Source organism: Cebidichthys violaceus, unplaced genomic scaffold, assembly GCF_023349555.1.
Source record: "Cebidichthys violaceus isolate CVI_PGR_0920_01 unplaced genomic scaffold, fCebVio1.0.p SCAF_565, whole genome shotgun sequence".
Taxonomy (NCBI): Eukaryota; Metazoa; Chordata; class Actinopteri; order Perciformes; family Stichaeidae; genus Cebidichthys; species Cebidichthys violaceus.
In genome coordinates this window covers 17,661-26,724 of record NW_027176778.1, presented here as the reverse complement: position 1 = coordinate 26,724, position 9,064 = coordinate 17,661, and the positions used below count along the sequence as shown (strand labels likewise).

The 9,064-nt window shown below is 42.1% G+C and overlaps 1 protein-coding gene across 2 annotated transcripts; it reads right to left on the bottom strand.

Annotated features, from left to right (window-relative positions):
• Positions 1-414: 414 nt before the first annotated feature.
• On the bottom strand, positions 415-7,746 carry LOC137888659 (cyclic nucleotide-gated channel cone photoreceptor subunit alpha-like). Of its 2 annotated transcripts, XM_068732084.1 has the most exons (8): positions 7,530-7,746; positions 5,383-5,497; positions 5,206-5,283; positions 4,157-4,330; positions 3,223-3,369; positions 3,008-3,109; positions 2,817-2,923; positions 415-2,357 (listed from the first exon to the last, which is right to left on the bottom strand). In XM_068732084.1, the coding sequence occupies exons 2-8, from the start codon at positions 5,481-5,483 to the stop codon at positions 961-963; spliced, it is 2,106 nt and encodes a 701-aa protein (XP_068588185.1). In that variant the 5' UTR covers positions 5,484-5,497; positions 7,530-7,746; the 3' UTR covers positions 415-960. The 2 variants fall into 2 exon arrangements, with proteins under 2 accessions (XP_068588185.1, XP_068588187.1); XM_068732086.1 differs by lacking the exon at positions 3,223-3,369.
• Positions 7,747-9,064: the final 1,318 nt, after the last annotated feature.

The following is a 9,064-nucleotide window of genomic DNA, read 5'->3' as shown; positions in this document are numbered from 1 at the left end:
GTGAAACTCTTATGTAAAGCAACTATTATGCAAAGTCAATAAAGGTGAACTAAATCAATTAACTTTGTCATTGTGCTTCAGATAAAGCTGCTATTGTCAATATGTTGTGTTAAAGGTGTGATAATATGACATCATTATGTTTTCTATAGTGTGTAATCACCTGATTGTAGGAATCATTGTGTTCATCAGGAGACAACCTCCGGTTCTTCAAAGTTCTTCAGTTCTTCAAGTGTCAAAGCTGCATTCTCTCTAGTGTCCACCAGGGGGCGACTCCTCTGGTTGTATAGAAGTCTAGTCTAAAATGACTCTACTTCTCTCTTGATTTATTCCCTCAGTAAACATTGTAAACATGTTGAATCGTAGGGACTCGACTCGCTTTTCTCTTACCAAAAAAAGACCATCTAGACCCGTACGGTATGTTATCTGAACATGTTTAATGTTTATTTACATATAACGTCGCAATTTACAACTCATAGCGTACGCTGATTATAACATAAACAGAACTGCATTTGGGTTTCATGTTGTACGTTCACAGACGGCATCAAGTGGACGCAGCAGTAAGCAGTTCACGGAGCATAATTATACTCGACAGGTAGATCAGTAAGTTCTTCTGGGGGAAACGTGAATACTGATCAGGAAATCAAGACATTCCTCATTATTCTAAGGCTGTGAAAAGCCTTTTCTTTTTCTTTTTTTTTTGCATACACAATATATACACGTGTGTGTATATGTACATACATGTACATACATACTGAAGTAGTTTCATGACGACATAAAAATAGACTCAAAGCATACACACAAAAACATTTGCTGCATACACTGTACACAATTTGACACGTTATAATGATGATGAACAGATGTATAAATAGATATAAACATGGTCCTTTGAAAAGTGTCACTCTGCTATTCTACATGAAAAAGCCCCTCGTTTCCTGTAAAGTCCTCAGGTGTCTCTCACGTTCACTGGACCTTTTTGTCCTTGTCGGCCACCACCTCTGACAGATCCTCGGGTCGGATGGATTTGACTTTGGCCTCCATCTCCGTGACCCTCTGCTTCATCCTCGACTGGCCCGAGTTGAACTCCGCCATCAGCTGGGCAAACTTAGTCTGCATGAGGTTCAGGTTTCCCTGCAGTTTGACGATCTTCTCCTCCAGGTCTTTGGGGTCAGCGCCGGCGTTGGCGATCGCCTCGTCGATCAGGTTGTCCTTCATCAGGATGGCTTTGCCCTTCTCCTCCAGAGCCTTTTTGGCATCTGGATACTCGGTGAGAGCCTCCATCAGGTCGTCTTTGGACAGAGCGAAGAGATCGGAGTAACCCACGCTCCGGATGTTGGCTGTTCTCCTGTTTCCTGCTTTGCTGCCCTTGATGCCCAAGATACTGATCTCCCCGAAGTACGCACCATCGCTGAGCACTACGAACTGAGTGACCCCGTCGTCGGCCACCACAGCCAGCTTCCCCTCCTTGATGATGTACATCTCCCTGCCAATATCCCCCTTCTTACAGATGTAATCGCCAGGACTGAACACTTGTGGCTGCAGCTTGAGCACCAACTCAATCAGCAGACCAGCTTCGCAATCCTGGAAAATACGCACTTTTTTCAGGGTATCCAAATGGACGTTGATGGCGATCTCGGCCTTGAGCTTGTCTGGGAGGTTCTTCAAAACTTCCTTCTCGTCGCAGGTCTTCTTCTCGGTCCACAGGTAGTCAAACCACTTGATGACCCTGGCCTCCAGGTCTTTGGTGACCTTTCGGAACTGCATGTACTGCTTAATGGAGTCGATCTTCGCCTGGAACTCGGCACGAGAGGCGTTCATGTTGGAGATCATGGCACCGACGTTACCGACAATACTAGCAAAGATCAGCACACCCGTGAGGAAGTCGGCGATGACAAAGACGAATTCAACATCCCTGACTGGTGCGGGGGTCTCTCCGATGGTGGTGAGGGTCAGTGTGGACCAGTACAGGGAGTAGATGTACTTCCTGGCCAAGCGGCCGTGCTCTGGGTGGCTGATATTGGGATATACCCACGTGTCAGTTCCAAAACCAATGGTTTTCGAAATGGCAAAGAACATACAAGCGTTCCAGTGGATAATAACGAGGATATAAAGTACGAGATTGCTGATACGGAACATGTTTGGGAAGCTGGTTCTGGTTTCAGTCCGCTCAAAGAACTCAAAAAGCCTCGAGATTTTGCAAAGACGGTTGAATCTGAACTCTGGGTTGTTGTATCCGAACTTCAGAAACAGCAGATCGGTGGGTATCATTGAAATCATGTCGTATTTGAACTGAGATGTCGTTCTGTAGTTATTTCTCAGTTTCGTGGAATCTTTCACCAACAGGCCTTGTTCCAGGTAACCTGAGGAACAAACACAAAGTTAGGAGCCAAACCCAGAACAACAACGGACACAAATTGGTGTTCATCATAGAACTAGAACAGGAGGAGAACGGACGTTGAACTGCTTTCCGTGGACTAGTACAGAGGAGAATGGTGGCGGTGGTTGTGGTGAGAACAATGAGGCCACCAGCCTGCTGTTTGTCTCATGCTCTGTAACCAGTGTAGCATTAAAGCATGGTGGCTAGCTGACCCACCAACTGTATGCTAGTTACCTAACGATCCTTGTATTTCTCAGTAAAGACTCTTGACTCTTACTTCTTTGCCTCCTGAGTCATGCATTTGGATGCTTTTTGTGAACCGTGACACCTTCAAGGGTCGCAATAGCAAAACACAAAAGAAATGGCCGCCCCTCCGACCATCCGGCTGTCCTTTCACTCCTGTTCTCTTTCTACGGTGCACATGTTCAAACTAGAATCCAACCTGTTCTTGATCTGACGAACGTATCTGTGAAGTAGAGGATGTCCGTGAAGTAGTCCAAGAAGAGCCAGAGGTTCGTGTACGTGTCCTGGAGCTCGTTAAAGCAGGATCTGCGAGACGAGGAGGACACGTTCATGAGATGTATGAACAGACCTCACCCAGGGACACTTAGAAGCACGTTAGACGGACGATACCTTGTTACGATCATCATGAGGTTGTAGAACACTGGACCCGCGATGACGGTCAGCCATCGGTAGTACTGGTCTGTGGCCGGATCCATGATCCAGATTTCTTTCCTAAAGACAACTCAACATTACTTTGTGTTAGTGTTGTACAGTACGCATCAAACAGACAGGTGTGTCTTCTGTCGTTACATTTCCCAGTAGACCGTGTCTAACGCTGTACTTACGGTGGCTCCTCCTTCTTTTTATCATCTTTCTTATCGTCCTTTTTATCATCCTTCTTCTCCTCCTTCTTCTCCTCCTTCTTCTCATCCTTCTTGTCGTCTTTCTTCTCCTCCTCCTTTTTCTCATCTTTTTTAATCTCCTCTTTTTTGCTACAAATCACAAGTTTAGTTGGTTTTTTTTCATGGTGGTGGTCTATGAGGGGCTACCGGTCTACAGGAGGAGAGGGGGTCTAGTGGAGGATTCACACTTTCTGGAGTCTTTGTTGGAAGATCTGGTGCAGGTCACACATTCGTCCAGCAGGTGGCATCGTAACATTACAGGTGAGTTTACTGTTTACCACTAAACATCAGTGCGACCCACATCGTAACTTGCAACAAAAAGGTTTCATCTGTCTAATGCGCTGCATAAATAAAATGCATTATTATGATTATTAATGCGGGAGGAAGCACCAGACAGGGACGGGGATTAAAGGACCTCTAGCGTCGCTATTTACTGCAGAATGTACCACGTTATCTGTATGATACGTCCAGCATGAAGACTCTAGAACCATCTAGTGTTCTACTCTACGTCCTGACTCACACTTACTCGTCCGTGTTGTTGCAGTTATTCATGTTGTAAGCAGCGAGCGGCCACTTACTGCCAAGACTGAAATACAAGACAGGATGTTTGACCGGTGAACCTCCACAGTGTCACGCTATGAATGAATGGAGCGATCAATTCAAGATGTCTTAAGTGTGTCACACAAGACCGGGTCCCTCGTTTGAGTATTTATTCATCTGTTCAATGCTAAATGTTCTAAAATCCTTTCTCAGTTTTCCAGCTGCAAGACGCTCTTTGTGACGAGGACTTGCTTTTCACTGCGACGACTTTCTGGTTCCTCTTAGCCAGTTTGACTCAGTTTAGACTAGATTCACGTAGACTGGGTCCGGTACTTACTTCCTCTTGCGGGTCGTGTCGTTGGGGCCCACAGACTGGGCGTTGCTCTCTCGGCTGGAGAGGTCTTGGAGCTCGGGGCCTCTGAAGCGCTCCAGGAACGAGTCGTGCCGCTCTGTTTGGGGGTTCTCTCTGTGAGACGCCCGGTTCCACAGCATGAAGAAGAAGTAAGAGAGCCTGAAAGGTTAGCAGCAGGGAAACAGAACACGGTGATACCCGTCTAGTCTAGGACTGAAGCAGAGGACCTAGGTACCAGTGGTGGAGGCAGTACTCACATTCTAAAAGTAGGACAACAAAGAAACACTCCACTGAGCACATGGCCCACTAACGAGAGCCCTGAGATGTGTGGTCAGGTTCTGTTCATCGGAGAACAGAGTTCTTCAACATTAGAACTTTCCACGGATACGTTGAATGTTTCAGATCAACACTGAGGTGTTCTAACGGCTCTGAATCACGTTTCATGTTTTAGTATTTCATCATCTTTATTAAACATAACTGAGTTGTTTCCTGTGAAGACGAAAGTTTATTTTGAAAAGACTGTTTTCATGTAACGAGAGGAAGCTGCTGGACGTAAGTTGAGGGTTCATGTTTTAGTATCATAGGAACCGTTGATAAAGGACTTGAACAGTGGTCTCCTGGGTCACGATGTGACCCAACCTTCATTCTGACAACATTCCTCACAATAAAAACGTATTCATGATACGGAGAAAACAAACAGAATGTGGGAGAACATGTGTTTTCTAGAAACGTGATCGACAATAACACAGTTTTATGTGTAACGTAGTGTTGATGAGACCAGACTCACTGTTACTGTTGAGGAGTTTATTAACATGTTATACATGTAGATAGTTCAGTCTAGTGCTTCTCAACGTCTGACGGGTCGTGAGATATTTCCATTCATATTTTTGGGCCCTTTCTATTGGGCCTGTTTACGTATTAAGTTCTGATGTGCTGTAGTTGAAGCAGCACTAGATGTATTAAGATGAACATGAAGTATGGAGATAAACTCTCCACCACCGGTGGAACAACAGCTGTGAAGACATGTAGTCTACCTGGCCACGGCCCCGGCTCCTGTGAGGGACTCTGAGGACAACGCCGTCTCCGGGTTGTCTCCACAGAGAGACGGAGCCCTGTGAGGACAGACGTTACAGAGACGTGATGAAGACTCATCTCACTCATTGTGCATGCAGCATCTAGAGGACGAAGGCCGAGAGTCTAACAAACCGGACCTGCTGTTCCCGTTTTCGATGACGGCGAGCTCGTCATCGGGCCTGCTGGAGGACGGACGCCGTCTGCCGCCGAAGGACTTCTCACAGCCGATCCTCGCCATGTCGTCTGCAGGCTCTGCGGCACACAGACACACACCAACGGGACATGTTGAAGCGGTTCATGTGTTTACCGTCTGAGAGCGCAGCAGCCTAAAGATAGAACCTCGTTATGTCCTTAACACTAAACAGGATCAGAGCTCTCTGTGGACGCTCAGCTGCTCTCTGAAATAACTAAGCTGTGGCTTACAGGAGGCCGGAGAGAGGCGGCGCTCAGGCGGCGTACGCGGCGGGTTAAGTCCATTAGAGCGCCACTTTAAGAACCGGTCCACCTGTAGACCGTGATCAGGGTCCCTAAACATCTAGTTCATGTGCTCATGTGCTCATGTGCTCATGTGCTCATGTGTTCATGTGTCCACGGTGGAGGAGGCTACATCTCCACCGTGACTCTCCCTGCTGAACATTGACTCTCTGATCTCTGGGGACTCCGGTGGTTGTAACACGTGAACACGTGCAGATTAGTGGTAATACCAGGGAGTTAACCGGGAGTTAACCGGGAGTTAACCGGCCCCCACCGAATTAACTCATTAACTCCCAGAGCAGCAGAGTTCAGTGTGACCACTCACAGCTCTCTGCCGCTGTGACGCAGTGAAGACGTTCACACACACACACACACACACACACACACACACACACACACACACACTTCACCCTGTGAACACATCTGACGTTATGTTGTTCTATCATATTAATAAATACACAATAATCACATCACATTAAAGTGACGTAGAGACCTCCTCCTGATGCACCAACCCTCATATCGACTCAAATGATTCATAATAATAATAACAACGCTTTGATTCACTGTTAAACTTACTAATATTAACTTATTAATAATTCTGTACACGTAATATTTGGTCCTTCATCTTCGTCATCATCCTCATTTAATGCAGCAGTAATAATAATCCACTTCTTATTCTAACAGTTTAAATTCTTCATGTATTCATAATCTCCATAAAGATAAACATGTTATATCAGCTTCCAGGCGCGTGCACAGTTCAGCTGACACGAGTATGACTTCTAATAAGACTAAGAATAAGACAATGACTCTTATTATTACTCTTATTATTACTTATTATTAGTCTTATTATTACTCTTATTATTAGTCTTATTATTACTCTTATTATTACTCTTATTATTAGTCTTATTATTACTCTTATTATTACTCTTATTATTACTTATTATTAGTCTTATTATTACTCTTATTATTACTCTTATTATTAGTCTTATTATTAGTCTTATTATTACTCTTATTATTACTCTTATTATTAGTCTTATTATTAGTCTTATTATTACTCTTATTATTAGTCTTATTATTACTTATTATTACTCTTATTATTAGTCTTATTATTACTCTTATTATTAGTCTTATTATTACTCTTATTATTACTCTTATTATTACTCTTATTATTAGTCTTATTATTACTCTTATTATTAGTCTTATTATTACTCTTATTATTAGTCTTATTATTACTTATTATTAGTCTTATTATTACTCTTATTATTAGTCTTATTATTAGTCTTATTATTACTCTTATTATTATTCTTATTATTACTTATTATTAGTCTTATTATTACTCTTATTATTACTTATTATTAGTCTTATTATTACTCTTATTATTACTTATTATCAGTCTTATTATTACTCTTATTATTACTTATTATTAGTCTTATTATTACTCTTATTACATCTTAACGTCGTGTCGAGTCTTTACGGTCACTCCGTGCGAGTCTTTAGAAGACCTTCATTGAAACATCTCCAGACTGAAGAACCGACGCTTCTGTTTTAACGTTCTCCTGTTTTAACGTTCTCCTGTTTTAACGTTCTCCTGTTCTAACGTTCTCCTGTTTTAACGTTCTTCTGTTTTAACGTTTTCCTGTTTTAACGTTCTTCTGTTTTAACGTTCTTCTGTTTTAACGTTCTCCTGTTTTAACGTTCTCCTGTTTTAACGTTCTTCTGTTTTAACGTTCTCCTGTTTTAACGTTCTTCTGTTTTAACGTTCTCCTGTTTTAACGTTCTCCTGTTCTAACGTTCTCTCAGACGGACTCACCGGTGAAGAAGTCTCACGCTGACTTCTGTTTCCCGACAGAACCGTTAATCCCACTCTGACCTCTTCTGCTTGGTTCCATCTTCAGAACCTCTCCAGTGATTCACAGTTTCTCTTCTTCTTCTCTTCTTCTCTTCTTTTTCTTCTTCTTCTTCGTTTTCTTCTTCTTCTTTTCGGTCCTTCAGGTGAACATTGAGCTTCTCGTCTTTAATTGGCTGCAGTTTGCTGGACGAGGACTGAGCTGCTGAGCGCACAAGGTCCCGGATCAGAGAGGGGGAGGAGACCTGTCCATCACGGAGCCGTCCATCTTTGTAGTCCTGTACTGTAGTCCATCCCTCTGGACCTGTCCACCAGTGGACCTGTCCACCAGTAGACCTGTCCATTACTAGACCTGTCCATTACTAGACCTGTCCACCAGTAGATCTGTCCACCAGTAGACCTGTCCACCAGTAGACCTGTCCACCACTGTAGTCCATCAGTGGACTCATGTGGTCTCTCTGTAAACCTTTTAACTCTGTTCTGTCCACATGTTGAACCTGTCTTTATCTAACGTTCACCTTTATGTACAACAATAATCACATATTTAATAAAAGTCTTATTCAATATTTAAACAAACATTTTCGTAAACTGGTACCAAAAATAACCCTATCAACTTAAAATCTAAATCTTAGTGAAAGTAGTTTTCACTGTGATATCTATTACCCCCCCCCCATCACCTGAAGGCATGAGGTGATATACGGAGCTGCAGCACTAATCCAGCTTAGACCTGAGCTCCTGGTCCAGCACCTGATGCCCCTCATGGATGTGCTCACTCCACCATGGTTCCTCTGAGCCGGTGTTACCGACTCATGAACACACTGCAGCTGCTCTAGTGATCATTGTGACTCATGGTCTCTGACTCTCCATCATACATATACATACATACATATATGTATACATATACATATATATGTATGTATGTATATGTATACATATATATGTATATATATATATATATACATATATATGTATATATATATATATATACGTATATATGTATATGTATATATATATATACATATACATGTATATGTATGTATGTATATGTATACATATATATGTATATATATATATATATACATATATATGTATATATATATATATATATATATATATATATGTATACATATATATATATATATACATATATATGTATACATATACATATATATGTATATATGTATATGTATACGTATATATATATGTATATATATATATATATACATATATATGTATATGTATATATATATATACATATATATGTATATATATATATGTATATATATATGTATATGTGTGTATTCTAGATACATTCTGGAGCCTGATTGTGTTGTTCTCAGCGTCTGGTCGTCTCAAACTGAAGGGATTGAGCAGCGTAACAGACTTTGGATTGTCCTCACTGAGAGTGGGGTTTAGGGCAATCCATTAATAGAAGCGCGGTGCTGGATACCCAGAAAAGGTGCTTACATGCACTGACACTAAACAGGCTGAGCTGTGAG

Bases quoted from the DNA above. Each gene is read 5' to 3' on its own strand.
- LOC137888659 (XM_068732084.1), bottom strand. From the start codon at position 5,483: ATGGCGAGGATCGGCTGTGAGAAGTCCTTCGGCGGCAGACGGCGTCCG. The intron at 3,110-3,222 runs GTAAGTACAGCG...AGTTGTCTTTAG, and splicing joins AAAAAGAAGGAGGAGCCACC to GAAAGAAATCTGGATCATGG. The intron at 2,358-2,816 runs GTTGGATTCTAG...TTTGTTCCTCAG, and splicing joins GTTCGTCAGATCAAGAACAG to GTTACCTGGAACAAGGCCTG.